This window comes from Periplaneta americana, chromosome 3 (assembly GCF_040183065.1).
Source record: "Periplaneta americana isolate PAMFEO1 chromosome 3, P.americana_PAMFEO1_priV1, whole genome shotgun sequence".
Classification (NCBI taxonomy): Eukaryota; Metazoa; Arthropoda; class Insecta; order Blattodea; family Blattidae; genus Periplaneta; species Periplaneta americana.
In genome coordinates this window covers 206,206,526-206,230,297 of record NC_091119.1, presented here as the reverse complement: position 1 = coordinate 206,230,297, position 23,772 = coordinate 206,206,526, and the positions used below count along the sequence as shown (strand labels likewise).

The following is a 23,772-nucleotide window of genomic DNA, read 5'->3' as shown; positions in this document are numbered from 1 at the left end:
CATAAACAGGTAAATAAGAGCGTAGAATGGAAAATTTATGGATTGTTTTACGCAATCTGTTACACAGGAAGGAGATATACTTGTCCCATTTTAAATGTAGGTCAATAATAATGCCTAAATATTTAACTTGTGAGGATAACTTATACTCAAAGCGTTACATGAGCAAGTAGGTAGGTTACAATCAATTGTTTGTTATAAAATATTTTTTTTTCTCGAAAAGGAAGCATAAAGGAGCAATATTGTATTAAATATTTTTGTTTTAAATAACTCAAAGAATAACCCCTTGAAATTAATGACATTATTTAAGGTTCAACGTATCTATTTGATGTGCATTGTTCCTAGTCAACTTTTCTCTTATAGATATTAAATAAGAACAAAATCATTTGACAAATTCTTGAAGTATTGCAAAGGGACAAGCATAAGAGTTTGATCTACGCAGATGTTGCTGTGGTGGGGTTCCCATCACACTTTGTACTCACCTTCTGGCTTGTCAAATGCAGACAATACGAACACTTCTGCGGCCGCGAGGACAATTGCTACCATCACAGCGAAGAACCTCATTGTGAATGTTCAGATCCAGCTGTTGCACAAATGATGCTCGGAAGAGTTCGTAATTGTATTTGTGTAAATATGAATGTTGAGCTTTTTTCTGGTTTTTTCGTTAAAATTGAATTCAATATAATATAGTAGCCTAAGTATATTTAATGGACTGATGGAATAAATTACATAGTACTCTATTGTACATTTGAATCTGCGTGAATGTGTAATAGCATTACGTAAGTATACGAACAGACATCATAGCGGTATTATATTACAAAAAAAGTTTAATATATAACAAATAGAAGGGAGATATGATATGTTTTACACTTCCAGAAGTTGAGTTAGAAATCGGTTGAATTAAAATGAGATTTTTATTGTTCGAACGAATAAAGGAAATGACATCACTGTTCATAATTTAGGGTACCAAATGTCATATAAAACCCATTATCACGAACTGTATACTTTAATGTGTAATGAATTATGGCACCTTTGAAGTTTTATCGATTCTTTCATTCTGCTGAAAGTTTTTCAATTTTATACTTTCTTGTGTTTAAATAATTTGTTTTGGATGAACGGTTACTTCAAGTGGAAGCAGACAATTAATCACCTTTGACGTATTTTTTAAACCAGTTCAAAATGCTTCATATTTAATTCTGGATATTAACTTGTCTTACAAGTAATGGGAAAGTTACGGTAATGTGCTAAAGTATACATGAATAGCAATTCATTCATTCATTCATTTATTTTATTCCATAGATCTTACATGAGCAATGAAGCTTTAAGATGTGGAACATGTCAACATTTTACAATATTACAATTACAATTTTTACAAATTTTTATAGTTTTACAATTTAGTAATTTTCTACAATTTTTACAATGTTGTACAATTTTTTTACATTTTGGCGAGATGTAGTGAGATGAAATGAGGTCCGAGGATTCGCCAAAATATTACCCGGCATTTGCCTTTTCGGTGGGGGAAACCTCGGAAAAACCCAACCAGGTAATCAAATCAAAGGGGGTAATCAAATCAAAGGTGTTGATGCCAAGGACTCGCCATAGACCATCCGGCTTCAGTCCCACGGCTGTAAAACCTCGGAAGAAACCAAAGTCCAAAGGGGGATCCAACCCAAGCCCGAACGCAGCTCCGGAACAGCAGCCCGGCGAGTCTGCCGACTGAGCTACATCGATGGCTCTACTAAAAGTATACAATACATAGCCAATCAGATTATTAAATTTACAAACGCAAGCGATCATTCATCAGTTGAGCTATATTATAATACAAAACAATTTAATTAAATTTAAGGCATAAACAATTCAACCAGTTGTGATATACAGAAATTGATAATACATATCATGCAAACTACTTCAAATTACAAACACAAACAATTTATCAGTAGAGCTATACAGATTACTATTCAACTTAAAGCATATACAATTCATCGGCCAAAACTATACAAATATATACAATACAAAGTAGCATACTTTCATTAAGCTATACAAATTTGTGCAATTAATATCAAGTAGATTAATTCAATTTATAATCAATGTTCATCGTTATCTGGAATGACATGAAGTAAGATTTGTATTAGCCCTTCTACTACCATGTGGGGGGTAATATGATTACCCCACTGATGATATTTGAGTATTGTTTCCATTTTTGTCAATATTATTTTTTTTAATTTCTTGTATTTGTCTGTTATATGTCTACTTACAATTCGAAATGAGAATAACATACATAGGCCTATTTCATCTACTTTAAGAAGTAATTCGCTTTATTCATGTTGGGTGATCTTGTTACCCCCCTTGGTAGTCGGGATATTAAATTCAGTCCGTAACTTAATTTTCTTCAGTTATGAGTTTCAGTGGTTCCAAATTGTTTTCTTTCGTGTTACTTATGTCATTATTCATATTGTTATTTACATTATCATGACTAGGCTTCGAGACTTTGGACCCGATACAATAAGTTTACTGTGCATGCACTATAGGTTGTTGCCTCGCTGCAGGTAGTGAAAGGTAGAGATGTGTTGAGGTAACAACGTTGCTATTTAGAATAGAGTACGGTAGTATGGGGAAACACACATATAAGTACATTCTGAAAGTAAATATAAATTACACAATGACAATGTCAAAAGGATGTGAAAAGCATTTATTCTCCTGTTTTTTATAAGCATTTGTGTTTAATTATACACAGTGTTAATGGTGGAAATAAGCATGTAGCAATTTTAATTTTTTTCATTTATCCTATTGGTCGTCTTTAGGAAGTGCAGCTACAGTACCGAATTGCAATGTACTACAAGATACATTTTCATTTTCTCAATAAATCTTCTTCGTTATCTTCCAAATACAAACCAAAGCTGCTCTCTACGTCGCATGACGAAAAAACCTAACATCATTGCAGTCTCTAAGATACATTCCTTTATTCTCGGGTGACTCTATGTCCACTAATTTGCTGTTTATATTTCACAGTGATGCATATCCATTATTTTTTACATAAAATTGATTTCCACTTCTGTTTTACACGTTCAGTACCCGGTGTACTTGGTGTCTCATTAATTCTCTGTGTCATTTCCTCAATTTGAGGGCTTCCGGCATCTCTTGCTCTGACTTTTCTAGCCGTGTAATAGTTTCAGAGACAGTTTGTATGAAAACCAAATTATTCGTCAGAACCTTCAAATCCAGAGCGTTTGCCTTGCATATTTGTTGGCATTCATTCTACAGTACCCCCACCCACTGAACGCTTTACCACTATACTGAGTACGCCGTTATGCGGATTTCCCACCAAACTGCTCTATCGGGTCCGAAGTCTCGAAGCCTGATCATGACTTTTGGCTTTCAGTTTTTTTAACTCGTGTCTATTACGGTTATTCTAAAAGCGATTTTGTTATACATAATTATTAGTGGACTCTCTTTCGAGATGCCCATTGTACTATTGGACGTGTTCCAATATTTAAATTTCAACATAGAACTAAATTTTGTTTCATTGGATTTATATTTTTATACGTTTATTTTTAGAAGTTTTTATAGATTTTTATTATAAACAAATCTTTTGAAGATGTTTATGGTTGTATAGATTGTATTCGAATATAAATTTCAACAAATAACTGAAATGATATCAAATTTATGTTATACAGTGTTGCTGTGACAATCATAACTCATAGCTGTGTTGGCTGCTATGTCAGGATTATATAGCTTTGAGGAGTTGATCTCGAAATGAAGTGAGGAAGGTTTTAATTTACTTATATTACAGTGTTACCAGTAACATATCTACTTTTTATTTTAGTGTACGTTTTAAGTAATATAGAACGGTACTTTTTAACCACCCTGTATTTTTTTAAATAGTACGATTATTTTATATTTTTTATGCTCGACCATGCCGAAAAGTAGTAATTATACACCTGGTAGTAGTCCTTTAATGCATGTCATTAAAGTACATCTACTCATTAAAGTTCAGGTGTTTTCAGCCAATGACAACTCAGCTTACAGGTGTTCAGTCAATAACGAGTCAGCTTTGTACCGTTATAAAACCGCAAGTATCGATTATTCTCGGATATGCAATCGAAAGAGAATTAGCGAAAAGTCACGAAGGCTGGAAATCCAATACTGTCGCAGAAGGTTATGTTCTGTTACTATAATAATTAGCGTTAATTGTAAATAATATTCAAACAAATTCAATTTGTCATCTCGTTTTTCAATGTCGAATTCAATAATCAAGGTTATACCAAGTTTAACGGGATTACAAAAGGTCAGTGACATTATTGTTCCTCGGAAAAAATCAATACTTTCGCGTCTGCGCACATCTCACAATTCACGACCTAGAACAAGGTCACTTCCGATCTTGTCAGATAGAAATAAAATGTATCTGAATAATTTCAAGTTAGAAATATGGTCGAGCATAAAAAGTCGTATGAAACTCGCCTATAATAATAGTAATTAAGAAGCTCGTATGAAAATTATGAAACGAGCGCAAGCGAGTTTCATAAACATCCATACTCGCTTCTTAATTACTATCATTATAGGCTCGTTGCATAATGTACTATTTACATTTTCTGGAGATCTACAGTCAACAATATATAAATTGTTAAATATTCCAAATTCTTAACTAAGATTTGTGTATGATTTTGATGGGGGTAATTGTATTACCCCACTTGATATTAATAAGTTATAATAAACCTTGGTAGGAGCGGGTTAATGTAAATTGCTAGGAACAATTTATATCATTTAATGTGCATTCCTTAATAATTACAATGAATTAAGTTTACATTGTGTGTGTTGCCATGGCAACCAATCGAACCACTGAACTTCTGTTCTTGCCGTTGTCTCTCCATTTCGGCACATTCCTGAACTGAAAAACGAAAAAAGAAGAGATAAATTATTTCACAAACTTTCCTTGATATTTCACAAGAAATGTGGCCCAATACTTGATGTTTCTTCTAAATTGCTAACCCAGATTTCAATCTCTCCTTAAGAGCAGCTTCTGTGCATTGACAATTTAGATAATAAGATTTTACAGCAAATCCTCCTTGCTCACCAGTCCAATGCTCCATGTTTAATAAATTGCATCAGGCTGAACAATGACAATTCATCTAACAAGCAAACATTTTCATGGGGCAGATAAAAAAGTTATTTTTTTTCTTCTTCCACCATGTTAATAATGTCAAAATAAGTGCTTATACAAATTTTGGCCTCTCCGGCGCAATTAGGAGGGCCCTCAAGTGTCGTTTACAGACAGAAAACACAGTTTCATTGAGAGTTTTATTGGAACAGGTACAGCAACTGTTGACCTATTTTTTAACATATTCCCCACCGGAATCGAGATATTTGTCATATCGTGGGATCAACAGAGAGGTGCCGACAACCTTATAATAATAATAATAATAATAATAATAATAATAATAATAATAATGATAATAATAATAATAATAATACTTACTTACTTACTTACAAATGGCTTTTAAGGAACCCGAAGGTTCATTGCCGCCCTCACATAAGCCCGCCAGCGGTCCCTATCCTGTGCAAGATTAATCCAGTCTCTATCATCATATCCCACCTCCCTCAAATCCATTTTAATATTATCCTCCCATCTACGTCTCGGCCTCCCTAAAGGTCTTTTTCCCTCCGGTCTCCCAACTAACACTCTATATGCATTTCTGGATTCGCCCATACGTGCTACATGCCCTGCCCATCTCAAACGTCTGGATTTAATGTTCCTAATTATGTCAGGTGAAGAATACAATGCCTGCAGTTCTGTGTTGTGTAATTTTCTCCATTCTCCTGTAACTTCATCCCGCTTAGCCCCAAATATTTTCCTTAGCACCTTATTCTCAAACACCCTGAACCTATGTTCCTCTCTCAGAGTGAGAGTCCAAGTTTCACAACCATACAGAAGAACCGGTAATATAACTGTTTTATAAATTCTAACTTTCAGATTTTTCGACAGCAGTCTGGATGATAAGAGCTTCTCAACCGAATAATAACACGCATTTCCCATATTTATTCTGCGTTTAATTTCCTCCCGAGTGTCATTTATATTTGTTACTGTTGCTCCAAGATATTTGAATTTTTCCACCTCTTCGAAGGATAAATCTCCAATTTTTATATTTCCATTTCGTACAATATTCTGGTCACGAGACATAATCATATACTTTGTCTTTTCGGGATTTACTTCCAAACCGATCGCTCTACTTGCTTCAAGTAAAATTTCCGTGTTTTCCCTAATCGTTTGTGTATTTTCTCCTAACATATTCACGTCATCCGCATAGACAAGAAGCTGATGTAACTCGTTCAATTCCAAACCCTGCCTGTTATCCTGAACTTTCCTAATGGCATATTCTAGAGCGAAGTTAAAAAGTAAAGGTGATAGTGCATCTCCTTGCTTTAGCCCGCAGTGAATTGGAAAAGCATCAGATAGAAACTGACCTATACGGACTCTGCTGTATATTTCACTGAGACACATTTTAATTAATCGAACTAGTTTCTTGGGAATACCAAATTCAATAAGAATATCATATAATACTTTCCTCTTAACCGAGTCATAAGCCTTTTTGAAATCTATGAATAACTGATGTACTGTACCCTTATACTCCCATTTTTTCTCCATTATCTCTCGAATACAAAAAATCTGATCAATAGTCTATCTATTACGCCGAAAACCGCACTGATGATCCCCAATAATTTCATCTACGTACGGAGTTAATCTTCTCAAAAGAATATTGGACAAAATTTTGTACGACGTCAACAAAAGTGATATTCCTCGAAAGTTACCACAGTTGGTTTTGTCCCCCTTTTTAAAAATAGGTACAATTATGGACTCCTTCCATTGTTCTGGTACAATTTCCTTTTCCCAAATAGCAAGTACAAGTTTATAAATTTCGCTATATAATGCACTCCCACTAATAATAATAATAATAATAATAATTATAATAATTCTTTATTTATACTGGCAGAGTTAAGACCATAGGGCCTTCTCTTACACTCTACCAGGTCACAAAGTATACAAGCAGTTAAAATTTAACGAAAAGGTAAAGAACAGAATACTAACATATTACAAAAAAAGTTAATAACAATAATAATAATAATAATAATAATAATAATAATAATACCGACACTAAACAACATGAAAATAATACCATAATAGAAAAAAAAAAAGAAATTAAAATACATTGGAATACAGTGAAAGCAACTCATTCAGTACAAATGGTTAATATGGAAAAACGTAAGAAAGAATATATCAAAATGGAATGTAATAAAATAGTAATAAAACAGAAAAGAAATACAAAAATTAAATAAAATCCGCGATAAAAAGGCTAAGATAATAAATTCATCGACTGATAAAGAGAACAAAAAGGGCAAAGGAAGGAAAAAGAAGTATATAGTCACATTGGTTCTAGTCCCTGGCGGCAGAGTTCTACGACACAGGCATACAAAAGTTGATTCTAAGGTCTAACAAATGTCTCAGTTGAAAAATTGCTCGACAATTACTGTATCTGTTTCAGTTAATCTTTCCATTAAATTTTGTTTTCTTTCCGTAAACGGCCCCAGGCAAACTTACCTTTTGGACGGTCCTCTTAATTGCGGTGGAGTAACCAAAATTTGTATAAGCACTTATTTTGACATTATTAACATGGTGGAAGAAAAGAAAATACGTTTTTTATATTCGCCCATGAGATTGTTTGCTTGTAGTCCTACTAAACAATCCATGTACTACCAATAACCTTTGTTATTATTATAATCCTTTGTTAACCGCACAATAGTAGACTGGAACAGCTTACCTGCGGCAACCTTTCAGGGTGGTACTCTCAAAATCAATACATTTAAGGAAAGGTTGAGATGATTGGACTGAAAATGTAATTGTAGGTGCAGGTAATTATCTAAGTTGTGTCAAGTAATTAATTAAGTTCATATGTAATTAATTAAAATGATATATAATTAAGTCGATATGTAAATAAATTAAGGTGATATGTAATTAATTAAGATGATATGTAATTAAGTTGATATGTAATTACTTAAATTGGTAATAGATGGGTGAAATAGAAGTACTTATAAGTTACGCTTACTTTTGCTTATTGTAGGCCTTATTATAGCATAGTTTTTATTTATAGTCCTATGTTTTATTTTATTCTTTTATTGCTGTAAGTATTGTATTATTGTATATTATATATCACCTCCACCGGGTGTATACCCAATTGTAGAGTTAATACATACATACATACATACATACATACATACATACATACATACATACATACATCAGTAGCATAGATGTTAACATGTTGTAAATAGTATATTTAGGGAAAGTAGAATAGGCTATCAATAATGTATATACATTGTATTCGGAAGAGTTACCAATATTGTAATGTGTAGTCTATTAGCATGTAGTATTGCATTTTTGTAATGGAACATGCTGGTAAACAAGGTTTAAAAAAAATACATACATACATACATACATACATACATACATACATACATACATACATACATACATACATACATACATACATACATACAATAACAACATTAAAATCTCCCGTTTGTGTGACCCACCTTGTACATTTTATAACTCTTATTCAGATAACGTCATAATACTGGGTGTTCATTTCAAAGTGTGTCATGACGTCACTGTTGTTGGGTCACCGATTTGAAGCGAGTATCAGCTGATATGTTAGAGAAGTTGCCTATTATTTAAGGCGTTCTTCAATCTGAACTTGAGAACGTGTACGGTATAACTTGAACGTCGTAGCAACAGATGGCGGTCTGTGCGGTCTGTGTGCTACCATAACCTCTTTCGAACTGTGTTTTGAGCGGGCAAGTCGTACGCAGGGCATTTGTTATCATCGGTTGCGTACGGTAACATTCCACAACACAAATCAAATGCTCCGTGTCCATGTTGACCGTCGAAGTTAATGTCAACAAATACGTAAGTAATCGTCTTAACCCTCTCCCCATATCCCTACAGTACGTATTTCCAAACAGTTCACATTCCTGCCACTACCGGCGTTATCGTACGTATCGGTATGTACTCTTCAGAATGAACGCCGTACTTGCTAGCCATCTTCTCTGCCTCTTAGGTTAACACCTGAGCTGCGGAAGTGTAGGAAGATTGAATTCTCTAGGCTCATCAACTAGCCACATGACGGCGTACAGCGAGCCAAGACACATTTTGAACTGAACACCCAGTATAGTAAGACTAACCCATATGTCTAGTCAAATAATATATCCTGAAAAATAGAATGAAAAAATACACAATAACTTATAGTGAGAATAGAATGAATATCTTTCTTTGCTATCCGATACGCTTCGGAAATGTACATACTTTGCAAGGGAGAGATTTGACAACTATCTCAAAATAGCCCTATTTCATAATGTATGACAGGCTGATTTACATTTTGGTAAATAATTTTTGTTATTGGACAATTTGAAAATGTACTCCACCTGTGAATAACGCTTCATGTTTAGTTCTTTATTGAAATTAATTACCTTACAAATAACAGGGAATGCGTTTAAGTTTACATGGCCTTCAAACACAGAAAGTAACTTCAGAATTTATTTAAAGTTCTAACTCTTATCATCTTTAATGCACATTCATTCAGTTATTTCAGTGTCGCAGTTACCATATCAACACAGCGAGTATGTTTATGAAACGAGCGCAAGCGAGATTCATAATTTTCATACGAGCGTCTTAATTACCATTATAGTCAAGTTTCATATGACTTTTTATGCTCGACCATATTGATTTTTTCCGGCAATTGGTGAAATGAATTTGTGGGAATATGCTTTGTGAAAGGCTGGAAGATGACGGTGAATTGATGTTAATTTGTGTGTTGTTTTTTTCAACTAAGTTTAATATTGTCTAATCTCGCTCTAGTTGTCTTTCGATTGCATATCCGAGAATAATCGATACTTGTGCTTTCATATTGCTACAATGGTATTTTCTGATTGGTGGAACACCTGAAATTTAATGAATAGGTGTACTTTAATGAAGTCCATTAAAGGGCTGCTACCAGGTGTATAATTACTACATTTCGGCATGGTCGAGCATAATAGTACATTATGCAACGAGCCTATAATGAAGGTAATTAAGAAGTGAGTATCGATGTTTATGAAACGAGCGCAAGCGAGTTTCATAATTTTCATACGAGCTTCTTAATTACCATTATAGGCGAGTTTCATACGACTTTTTATGCTCGACCATATTTCTAACTTGATATTATTAATTTTAATTGTATCTGACCTTCAGCAATGTTCCGTATGTTGTGAGATGTGCGCAGACGCGAAAGTATTGATTTTTTCCGAGGAACAGATATCCACATTGACCTTGCTAGGCCGTAAGAACCTACAGAGATAACATTGAAATTAAATTAGACATTGAAAAACGAGATGACAAATTGAATTTATTTGAATATTATTTACAATTAACGCTAATTATTATAGTAACAGAACATAACCTTCTGCGACAGTATTGGATTTCCAGCCTCCGTGACTTTTCGCTAATTCTCTTTCGATTGCATATCCGAGAATAATCGATACTTGCGGTTTTATAACGGTAGAAAGCTGACCTGTCATTGGCTGAACAGTTGTAACCTGAGTCGTCATTGGTTGAAAGACCTGACCTTTAATGAGTAGGTGTACTCTAATGACATGCATTAAAGGTCTGCTACCAGGTGTATAATTACTACGTTTCGACATGGTCGAGCATAAAATCATTTAATGCACATTCATTCAGTTTTTTCGCTTTGTCTCCGTTGCCATATCAACACAGCGTACCACTGAGTTATATCTCCGCATCATCCATCATCTTCTTCTTAATTTCTTTCCTTTCACGCAGACATGACAGACCTGAAAAACAGAAAAAAATAGAACATTAAATCATAATTTGTTTTATAACTTTTAGTTGATGTTTTATAGTATTCAATACTAAAAGAATGATACTGTGGAAGTCACCCTTTTAATGAATTCGGGTTTGAAGCTGAAGATCGCCGTTCGTGCCCTCTATGCTACTTCGAAATCTCGATGTGAGCGAGAAACGGCCGGTAAATTTTGCCTGAAGCCCTCTCCCTTAAAGAAGAAGTTTTAAATCTACTAAATGAGACTTCAGATTATTTCTCTTCCAAAGCACTTCCCGCTCTGGACTTCACAAGCCTTGAAAAATAATCATTTTGAGTTGTCTAGCTGCATCAAAACAGTGCATTTCAGTGATATCCTACTTCTATTGTCGTAACATTAAGTGCTAGATGTGATAATACTGGGTGTTCTTACACATCTGATGAATTTTGCTAGTTAATAACACAAGAATGATTAAACTTAGCATCGTTGAAGTGTTTCTTTATATTACAGATTTGTGAGATTGTGTACTCAGATTAAAGTTAATGTTTATATCAGGTTTTCATGTCAATTATAAAGAATGTATCTATACGACCTCTGCTTTACTGTATCTATCTCGTTGTAATAATATAATACAGAATTTATATCCATAATGCTACAGGGCTTATTTGAAGCCTTATTGAACGGGTTACATCAGCTGCTTGTCTATGCGGATGACGTGAATATGTTAGGAGAAAATCCTCAAACGATTAGGGAAAACACGGGAATTTTAATCGAAGCAAGTAAAGAGATAGGTTTGGAAGTAAATCCCGAAAAGACAAAGTATATGATTATGTCTCGTGATCAGAATATTGTACGAAATGGAAATATAAAAATTGGAAATTTATGTTTTGAAGAGATGAAGAAGTTCAAATATCTTGGAGCAACAGTAACAAATATAAATGATACTCGGGAGGAAATTAAACACAGAATAAATATGGGAAATGCCTGTTACTATTCGGTTGAGAAACTTTTTATCATCCAGTCTGCTGTCGAAAAATCTGAAAGTTAGAATTTATAAACAGCTATATTATCCGTTGTTCTGTATGGTTGTGAAACTTGGGCTCTCACTTTGAGAGAGGAACAGAGATTAAGGGTGTTTGAGAATAAGGTGCTTAGGAAAATATTTGGGGCTAAGGGGGATGAAGTTACAGCAGAATGAAGAAAGTTACACAACACAGAACTGTACGCATTGTATTCTTCACCTGACATAATTAGAAACATTAAATCCAGACGTTTGAGATGGGCAGGGCATGTAGCACGTATGGGCGAATCTAGAAATGCATGTAGAGTGTTAGGTGGGAGGCCGGAGGGAAAAAGACTTTAGGGAGACCGAGACGTAAATTGGAAGATAATATTAAAATGGATTTGAGGGAGATGGGATATGATGATAGAGAATGGATTAATCTTGCTCAGGATAGGGACCAATGGCGGGCTTATGTGAGGGCGGGAATGAAGTTCCGGGTTCCTTAAAAGCTAATAAGTAAGTAATACTACAAGGAGCATGGAACTGATTTTAGGGAATTTCTACAAAAGTACATAGAAAATTAATAGGTTTTCAAAAATGAGCGAGATATGCAATATCCTAATGAAACACGAAAAAATATCAAAGAATAGGAATATCTTGTACTACATCATGCACTAATAACGTCATGTGCTATTGAAACAATTTCTTGCAATATAAAATCATTTCAAGTGACATCCGCATATGTTCAAGTTCCGTAACTTATGAATGCACGTTATTATTCACTGCAAAGATCACGACGAAAATGAACATCACTGCTCAAGCATGTGTTTACTAGTATAGTTTCAGAATGTCGGGAGTTGACTGTACTCCACGAACACGCAGCGATGACGTGTTTGTTTATATCTTGATCCGTTGCATTACTTATGTTCGGCGTACTATACCTAATGTGTCTTTAACTTCAATCTTTAGGTAGCTGGAAGACGGAGCTTAGTTATCACAAATTTAAGAGTTTGTTTTGTAAGCTCAATATATTGTTTTGTTGCGAAATTGGTCTATGTTCTGCGAAAAAAAGGTCTAGCTTCAACATTCCATCAATAGGTACATATTTCAATGAATTTTTCCCCCATAATTGTAGGATGGAATGTTAACGAGTTGAACGGAGTTGTCTATAATGGATTCAGTATCCAACCTTGGCTATCATAACTGTTTTGAATTTCTACCGGAAAATACTCAATAAGCTGTTGTTAACTGGTTTTGACTAAAATTATAGTTGTACGCAATTTTACAGGAATTTATATTGTTCGAATAGTGGTAGTGGGGGGGGGGATCTCAAACAAATGTTTGGCCCAAAAATGGGTCCCGCCTTCAAAAGTTTTGGAAGCACTGTCTTAACGCATTAGGCCTATATTGCCCCTTAAATTAGCACACTTACATTACTTGCACCCTGTATAACACTGCAATTATTTAATGGGAAATATTTTGTAAATCGTAGCTATTAATAAATTGAATTCAGTTCGGTATGGTTTTATGTCATTAACACTTAAATTGGCAAAGCTTCATTTCTCACGCTAGTTTATTAAACCGTGTCGGACCGTAAAGAAAACAACTATCGCAATGTTCATATTTTATATGTTGTACAATATTATAGTATTGTGAAATTTTAATTTTCCTACCGATTTTTTTTCTATTGTTCTATTAAAACTAGTGGCTTGTGCAGCAAATGCTGCTGCAAACTAAGTTCGTTAGACGTTCAAATAAAAATTTTTCAGATTTATTTTCAATGAAGAATACTTGTCTTTTTGATAGTTATTTTCTTCCATAATAATGAAACATACTCCCGCTGAATGGATTTTTTTAGGTCAAATACTTTTTCTTGAACCTATCCAACTTCAGTTTTTGAGTTTCAACGCGAAAACGCAAGTATCAATGCCAGGACGATAGCAGTAGCTATTTCAGGTCATTGTGAATTGTAGGCAAAAGTTAAAAAAAATGTCAGGTTTGCTAAGCTTTCGAACAATAGCATTTTCGTATAGCTGCTGCATGTAGAACCAGAAATGTAGAGCGTAAAATCATTTTATCCTACTAAGAGATCTTGCTGAAATGATCTGGAGACTACAAAATTTTTTAGGCCTCTTATTTTATCAGTAAGTAGTACCTTTTTATCTTTCCTTAGGAACTGTAATTTTTGCGCTCTCTCGAGCCAATACTGAAGACAATGACACATATCAATATCTACACTACACCGCCATTAAGTATATGAAAAAGACCCAAACCCACTGGGTTAATAGGTATAAAAAATATTTGATTTTTAATAACAATATTATTATCTTAAGTTTTGTAGTTATATATAGCAGCCACTCAGTAAATTATAGAAATGAAGATCTAAATTAAGATATTCTCTACATTTACTTACATAACCTCAAAACGTTTCACTTTCATGTCATCAATATAGCATCAATATTATGTATAATTAATGAAAAATAGACGCATCATGATATTAACTATAATAATATTTAATTTGTAATGGTAATAATGTCATCAAACCACCTCAAGTTTCGTAAATTTGAATATCCAATACACAGCTGTCCTCAGAAAATTATACACTGCAAAATCAGTTTTTAATAACAAATTGAATTGAGCTCTAAATATGTCGGCAATCCTGCAGGTCATGGCCTATTGTTTATTGTAGTGTGTGTTTTGTTCTGAAATTCAATCAAGTCGGCCGTGATTCGATAAAATTAGTTCTCAAAACTGACAACAGATGGATTTTGGAAAATAGGAAAATTATGTAGGAAAATTGACATTTCACTGAAAACTACTACTTTTCCGAAAAACTTTGGATGCCAGGCATGAAAATGAGGGGTCACTCATTAAAATCCGTTCACCCGTTTTCCCGTAATTTCCATTACCAGTTCAAATTATATATATAGATTATAGGATATAGCCTATTAACCTGTTGTATCCTATAGGATACTTTGTCAATTTAATGGTTGAATAAAAAAAACTTTAGACGATGCAGATTTAAGCACGCCTAATTAATTGCTGTGAACAGAAGTGTAGCAGAATTTCTCTGAATTAATCCTTCACTCTGATCTAATGTCTGGAATGAGGTCAGATGACGTTGCAAAGTGAAAAAGTTGCATTATATAGCCTATTTCAAATGCTACCGTTTTCGACATTTGCTTTTCGACCTACAATTATGATCGCTTTCCTTTGCTTTACTTTTGAATCCTTGTAATGGAGAGAAACCAAACTCTCTTGTCTCTTGTTTCATCATACTTACTTTGCTTGATATATTTCTCAGGGCAATACTGAAAAAAGAAAGAAAAATGAGTAATTTAATACTTCTCTTTTACTACAAGAATGCTTACTATGACACTCTTATTCTTATAAATACAACGCAGAAAGTAAGTCTATGTATTTCGACGTGTTCTATTTTAAAGTATATCTCCTCCATATTAAAGTAATTATAATTATCCATTTCATTGTAAAGTTATTCATATACATTTTACATCCATACTTGTGAATGCCATGTTTTGAAGATACTGTGACAGCTATTTACATACTTTGAATTTTATTTTAAGCAATAACGAGTAGAATTTGTAATGAGAGATTTTTTTATTAATTTCAACTGAAGATAAAAATATTTTGTGCGAGATCGTTCGTATTTGCTTCGTTTCCACACAAAACCAATCCGCGGAAAGTATAAAATTCCACATTCAGTTTTCCCAACCTTACACACATAACAATTTCCGTCTTCTTACCGCTTAAGTGACATATTGATTTTACTGATTTAGGCTTTTAACATATTATTTTTAGAGACGTTTAACATAGTAATAATTATAAATTGAAAACTTACCACTGCAATTTCACCTAAATTGCACTGTTAATTATTGTTTTTAAATATTTGCAAAAATTAAGTAAACTCTATAATTCCACTAAAGTTATTGCATTCGTGATGCAAGTAACATTATGGAAGCAGTGAAAAAATCAACAAGATTCCAGACTCATCATAGACTGGGGGAAAAAAAAAGACAGACGTATATCACGGCCTGCTGGAGTATAGTAAACACAGAATAGTAATATGCGTTACAAGAGCGGTATGTTGATGTTTTTATGTTCGAGGAAAAGATTGAAAAAGCGAAACGTAGTTGAGCTTTTTTAATTTCCGAGAACATGAAAACAAACATACCGCTCGTGTATCGTACATTATTTTGTGTGAAAGGGGAATTTATAATTAGTTGCAATGAAATCTCCATCTTGGTTTCTGTTCAATGACGGCAACTTTTAAAAACTAAAATATCTATGTTCGACATTGTTGCTATAAAATGTTTTCTGTGTTTACTATATTCCAGCAGGCCGTGATATACGTCTGTCTTTTTTTTCCCCCAGTCTATAAATGCGAACTTAAAACAAACGGTAAGGTTATGTAATGATTTATTTTTCATTTTAATATTTTAACAATATTATTTATATAACATATTGCAGTAATAACATCGGAATCTGTAATCTTGTTGATTTTTTCACGGCTTCCTTAATGTTACTTGCATTACAAATGCAGTAACTTTTGTGGTGTTGTAGAGTTTACTTAATTTTTGAAAATATTTAAAAACAATAATTAACAGTGCAATTTAGGTGAAATTGCAGTGGTAAGTTTCCAATTTATAATTATTACTATGTTAAACGTCTCTAAAAATAATATGTTAAAAGCCTAAAGCAGTAAAATGAATATGGCGCTTAAGCGGTAAGAAGAAGGAAATTGTTATGTGTGTTACGTTGGGAATACTGAATGTGGTATCTCACACTTACCGCGTATTGATTCTGTGCGGAAAGCAAGCAAATACGCACGACCTCGCACAAAACATTTTAAAGCAACAATGTTGAAGATAGATATTTTTGTTTTGCAAATTTGCCGTCATTGAACAGAAACCAAGAGGAGATTTCACTGCAACTAATTAGAAATTCCTCTTTCAGGTATGTAATAAACGATCTTCGCACAAAATAATGTACGATGCACAAGCGGTATGTTTTCTTTGAATTCTCGGAAATTAAAAAAGCTCAACTACGTTTCGCTTTTTCAAACTTTTCCTCGAAGATGAAAACTTCAACATACCGCTCTTGTAACGCATATTACTATTATGCAAAGCTAGCGTAGGACTAACTGTGCGGGTGCAAACTGACTCATTGATAGGAAGGAATACTGGCCGATATCTGTTCATGCTATTTCTGAGGTGTTGTCACATTAGTAATGTAGTCTCATGTGACTTCTTGACAGGAGTATGTGATACTTACAAATAACATAGTACCGTCGATCGTCATGCGACTGATGCCTGCCGCCAAGTTGCAGGCAGGCAATCCAAGTTTTTCTGCCACGGCTGAAAAATACGTTTTACTAACATATTATATGCCATTACATTTGTAAATTTGTTTTGAACTTATTCTCATAAAGACCTTTTATTGGAATCACAAAAATATACAATGGCCATTTACGTGTTATTAAAAATTTTCTCAACTAGAATTATGTTCATTAACCGACGGTAATTGAGTTTCACAACTTTACAGCTGCTTTCAGGGTTCGGACACCGCCTTGGATATTATACATTGAATGCTCACATTTAAATACGTTTATTTTAACAATACTTTCGTTCTCGTTCTCTTTTCCGTATGTCGTATGTAGAACATACGAAAACAAAAACACACATAACAGTGCAACCTCATTCAAGAAATTAACTACAACATCGCATACAGAACAAATAACACTCTACAAAAACATCTTAACATGCAAACAACACAAACAAACAAATACAACCACACAGGCGTATACAAACTCAAATGTAACACCTGCAACAACTTCTACATAGAACAGACAGGCAGATCGTTTCAAACACGTTACAAAGAACACATCACAGCCATAACAAAATTACAAAACACATCCACATATGCAGATCACATCACAAATGCTAACCACACCCACAGAGACATCAACACAGACATGGAAATACTGCACATCCAACCAAAAAGCCAGAAACTCAACACACTAGAACAATATGAAATATACAGACACACGAAAACACACCCCAACGATATTCTCAACACACAACTCAATTTCAAAACACATACACTCTTTGACTCTACACTACGAACGCACCCTCACAGGAAACAAGAGGCGCCAAGATCAATAACGACCAGTTCCGAAGATGACCGAAAATAGGTCGAAACATGTTAACAAGGTACGTTAATATTTAACACAAAGTTCGTATCATACATATTCCGAAAAAAATGAATAGCTGAATTATTGCTGTCCCGGCTGAACGAAGCCATTGTCACTGTTTTAATTGTTCCATGTTGTTACCTACAACATTAAAAAATGATACATCGATTAATTGATTCATGTAGTAATTAAAACTTGGTTCCAACGTACTACCCAGAATAACCGCTCACTTGGAATGAGTATACCTTAAATATTAACCTATTAGACCAGAATTTCACCCACATTAGTTTTAAGCCGTCCTGGGCCGTGGTGTCGTGGTCTATGGCATCCTGTCTTGGAATCGCGTTACGGAATGCGCGCTGGTTCGATTCCTCATGGGGAAAGAAATTTGCTCATAAAATTTCGGCCAGTGTATGGAACCGGTACCAACCCAGCATCGTGATGCACTTGAGCTACGATAGGTAGCGAAATCCGGTTGCGAAAGTGAACTTTAACGGCTGCAGGATCATCGTGCTAATCACACGATACCTCCATTCTAGTTCGATGATCGTTTACCTCCGCTTCGGCATGTGAACTTGAAGCCAGCAGCCGGTTTGTCGGTCTGGGCCCTTCAAGGGTTGTGACGCCACAGATTATTATAGTTATCAGCCAGGGAGAATCGATTGGAGGGTGGGAGGAAGATATTACAAAACTTGAAAAGTAAGAACTCTAATTACAGCTACGTATATAGTAGGCAAATGGTTTCATCAACACATGTTTTTTTTAATTGGGTTATTTTACGACTCTGTATCAACATCTTAGGTTATTTAGCGTCTGAATGAAATGAAGGTGATAATGCCGCTGAAATGAGTCCGGAATCCAGAACCGAAAGTTACCCAGCATTTGCTCGTATTGGGTTGAAGGATAACCCCGGTAAAACCTCAACTTGCCCTGACCGGGATTCGAACCCGGGCCACCTGGTTTCGCGGCCAGACGCGCTCCACACGTGTAGACTCAATATATGTTAAAATGCATCAAAATATTGTTTTTTTTTTAACAAAAGCTAAAAATTTAACTATTTAGTTTATCATTATTTGGTGCATTTCTGTTCCACCAACATTTCCGGATGGAAGTTAACTCTCGCGGAAGCTGGAAATAGTGTGAATCAGGAAGTCCGTGTCAGAGTGTAAACATTCGAAGAGTCCACTGCAAGAATGATGAATGTCATTTGGAATACATTTTGCAGGAGACCCAATTGAAAGTTTGAAATGCTTAGCGCTCAAAGCTTAAATGTGATTTTCCGATCTTTACTGGACAATGACTATCAGTGTTAATGCCATATAACTCTGTATGTACATTCTATATGTCTTAAGCTATGCATTGACAGTCTTGGTTCATTTTCGACAAGAAAGTGACATCCATCATTTTTGCAGTGGACTCTTCATTTGTGAACACGTTTCAGCCCCGTCACATGAGTAAACCTTTATAATATTACGATATCTTTGGAATTTATTGTTCTTTGAAAATAAACCGCAAAACTGATGGTGTGTAGAGAAATAAAAGATCCAATCTTACTGATGTGGAAAAGACTTGAGGCGCCCGAGATCAAAATGGGCTATGTGACTTTTTTCAGAAAATGAGTTATTGACGTCATTGGCAAGTTTGGGTTGAAGACTTTACACTGTGAAAGGTGCAGTTTCAAAATGGTTTATTTTAGACATGTAAAATGCATGGAGAAAATTAGTACTTGTTTCAAAATGGGATATGTTATTATTAATGAATTAATCAAAATGGGGTATGTCAACCGTTATTTGAACAGATCAAAATGGGCTATATTTCATATATTTACGTTTTATTTCCAGAGCACATGAAACAGAATGGTCTATGTTTTTCAAAGTTTGCGTGGTTTACGATTTTCCGCTAGATTCTTCAGAAAACTAATATGGTTTAGACCTTAGTTACACAGTAATTATACCTTTACAATTCTGTTCTAATTTATAAGGCAAGGACTGTATTGCTATGAAAAATATTTATTTAAACTATGTAATAGGCGTTAATTTATGAATTACGGTAATACTACATCAGACAGAAGATTACAGGCTATGACTGCTCAACGTATTCATCTGCTAAGAGTGAAATTTTTTATGAAATCAAGAATGAGATGTCTCCAGACCTTCTCACTTTGATCTATGATTGTCAGCAAAATTTGACATTTCTACGTCTTCTAACCAAGCAACATATTAAGCCAAGCAATATTACATGTACAATGAAACAGTAGTTGAGCAGAAATAAGACAAAATATTGAGACATAGTGCATTTTCTTACACATGCTAGAACATGAGACTTCTAAAGGAAATTCTGAAGGAATAGACTAATATGTAATGATATGAATGGAATTGAGAACATTCTTTTGGTCTCAAATGGATGAGAGTCACAAAATGCTACTATAATATCGATGATCTGTTGATGGTTCTACAGTGAAGCTGAAATATGACGGGGTTCTATTCCCTCTTCTTGGACACAGTTTTCTACCCTGCGACAATATATTCGGAAAAGTGGAGAATCAAATAAAAACCTAAGAGGTAATTGTGTTGCCAAAAGAATATCATATTATCACTGGGGAACATGCAACTGTAATCAAGGTTGGCAATGAAGAATGTCCAATCCGTAAGTGAAAGAAGTTTACAAAAGACATGATGAAACCGACCAGCTCCATTCTATTTAAGATCTCAGAATTTAAACACCTTTTTCCTTCATCTTATTTAAAGGACAAGCATGTTTACGCTTTTAGAGCAAACTATCATATGGACTATGCAAACGAGGAAAATTTTTCTGTAGGTTATCAATACATCGATACATCATGGATGTAGGGGGATTGTTGTAGAAACATTTTGGATTGTTCTGGGAAGGAGAAGACCATTCGCAGATAAACCTGCAAATTCGTATGACCAGGAATGTGCAACAAACGAACAAGATGGAGAAGAGGACGTTAATGGCCTTTGCACATGCTTTTCCCTTGTTAGGTTAGGACGACCCTTTGCACATCGATCATACTAAGACCTATTGTGCACCCCGAATTTATGGGATGAATGGGGATGAGGGTGTACCAGCCAACCGGCCGCATGTCACCCCTCATCTGCTCACCCAATGGAGGCTTCCTACCCTCACACCGAAAAGGTGACCAAGCAGCATAGGATCCATTCCAACGGCCCTTCCAAGGTGTCGGAGTGCCCTTGGAAGTGCTCTTAAGGAATGAATCCTGACAGAGATATAGCGGAAGGTCCACACCTGTGGAGTAACGGTTAGCGCGTCTAGCCGCGAAACCAGGTGGCCCGGGTTCGATTTCCGCTCGGGGCAAATTACCTGGTTGAGGTTTTTTCCGGGGTTTTCCCTCAACACAATATGAGCAAATGCTGGGTAACTTTCGGTGTTGGACCCCGGACTCATTTCACCGGCATTATCACCTTCATCTCATTCAGACGCTAAATAACCTAAGATGTTGATAAAGCGTCGGAAAATAATCTACTAAATTAAAAATAAAAAATATAGCGGAACGGTGGGAACCAAAGGACGGTTGGCTATTGAATGAGATGAGAAAGATGAATTATTTGATATGAAAATCTAAATTCTTTTTCTAAACGGGAGGGGAAGAAAAATGGAACATTGCAATGAAAATTCCAACCCGGCATTTGCCTAAGCAACATTCAGGTTAGTTGGTCTGGGAATCGAACCACGGACCCCCCCGAATGCGAGTCCCATGCGAAACGCTCGGATATTTTCCTTGTTAAAGATTCCTGTGAACATGTTTGAAGAATGATTTTGTTATAATTTTCGTAAAACCATGCAATTGAGGGGTTTGGTGCAAAAACCAGATAAGTCCACTTTTGGTCAAAAATGAGATAAAGTATGCATGATATATAATACGATAGTGCGCATCTTTTGATGCAAGAACCAGAGTTGTGTGGACTTATCTGAATGAGATACGCTTAGTTGCCAACAGAGACCATGGTTGTGTTTGGAGCAAGAATCAGACCAGTCCTGGACTTGTCTGGTTGTTGCACCAAAAGATGGCAGCACAAGCGTAGCAGCTGTTTCCTGTTAGTGAAATGACTGCATGAACGAGATGTAGTGTAGTCTTTCCAGTTTATTGTGTTTTTCAAAGATGTCATCTGATAATTGAAGCAGTGATAGTGATAATGGTGAACATTCCAGGAAAAGAAAACGTGATCCCAGTAAATTGAACAGAAATAGGGACAAACTGAAAAGATTAAGAGGTGAATTATATGTCTCAAGCAGTGGAAAAAATGTACCAGTTGTAGTTTCCCCCAATACTACTGAACTTGTACTTTTTTCAGACAACTGTGCTTCACAAAACAAAAATAAAATACTGGTACAATATCTTTTCAGTCTTACACATTCAAATAGATTTCAGATAATTACACATCATTTTCCTGAACGAGGGCACTCGTTTTTGCCCTGTGACAGGGACTTTGGCAATATTGAAAAGAAAAAAAGGCTTATAACTAGATTACATAGTCCTGAAGAATGGCATTCACTTGTCAGGAAATCATCTAAATTATTTACAGTTGTTCCTGTCACTCAAACCATGTTCAAAAACTACAGAGACCACTTCAAACCGTTTTTTAAAGTAAACATGAAAACAAGACACAATGAGCTTTTCAAAATTTCTCAGTATAAAGTATTCCAATACAGTTCCCAGCACAAATACATATTGAAAGTCAGCCAACATCAACAGACAACAGTTATTTCAGAGTTCTGTCCACTGAAGAAAACAACCAATGGAGACCTTGGTTTTCCAGAGATATTATTGTGCAATGGGCCATTGCCTATTAAAAAGGCTAAATATGAAGATGTGATGAAACTGGCAACGAAATACATTGCTTCAGCAGACATGGGGTTCTAAACTGTATCATTCTCAAGGTAGTGCCAATGAAGCTAGTGAACATAGCTCATATGATTCAGAATAAGAAGTCAGAGACTTGGACTGGATATTGTACTCCAATTAATTTTATTTCCTGTTTGCTCTATTTCATTGTCAAGTTAACCCACAATTTTTTCATTAACTTCTTACTAATATTGAATAACCTACTAAACACAATACTGGCGTTTTCTTCATATAATGCATCTTTCTTTCTACTAAATTCTCAAGCTACTATTTTCTTATATATTGTAATGTACTATATTTATTTATGTACAATATTACCAATTCTGTACGTCCTGGTATTCTGATAAATTTATGATTATTAGTATTATGGTACGTATTAAGTGCAGCATGAAACCATACATATAAATTAATCATCCAATTCAACAGAACTTATTGAGAATGTAAACACTGTAATTTAATAATAATTCGGATGGCGTTTGTACATTTAAGTATCTAAATATTGAACAGAAGTTATTGTAACTGTAAAAATTTGCACTTTGGTAATATAATATGATTCACATGTAAAAAATATTGTAAGATTATTGATAGGTACTAATAAAAATATGATTCAGTATTGTTTATATTTTGTGTTTCATGATATTTACTTACATAATAATGATCTTTCCCAAATCATATGTCAGATTTTAAATGTTTGGTGCAAAAACCAGGTAAGTCCAAATAAATATATAATTAATTTTAAAATGCACATATATAATTTTATAATTGATATTCATATGTAACACACATAACACATACAGAAATCGTCCAGTACAA

The 23,772-nt window shown here is 34.7% G+C and overlaps 1 protein-coding gene and 1 long non-coding RNA gene across 2 annotated transcripts in view; both read right to left on the bottom strand.

Moving 5' to 3' along the window:
• Positions 1-561, bottom strand: part of LOC138697083 (uncharacterized) — a 26,371-nt gene extending 25,810 nt beyond the window's left edge. Inside the window, exon 1 of the mRNA XM_069822680.1 lies at positions 480-561. Coding sequence (XP_069678781.1) covers positions 480-561 — 82 coding nt within the window. The remainder of the gene's footprint in view (positions 1-479) is intronic.
• Positions 562-10,792: 10,231 nt separating this feature from the next.
• Positions 10,793-17,240, bottom strand: LOC138697179 (uncharacterized). The gene is made up of 3 exons (XR_011331554.1): positions 17,156-17,240; positions 15,147-15,174; positions 10,793-10,872 (listed from the first exon to the last, which is right to left on the bottom strand). It is a non-coding gene; the product is annotated as an uncharacterized lncRNA (long non-coding RNA).
• Between the last annotated feature and the right edge of the window lie 6,532 nt (positions 17,241-23,772).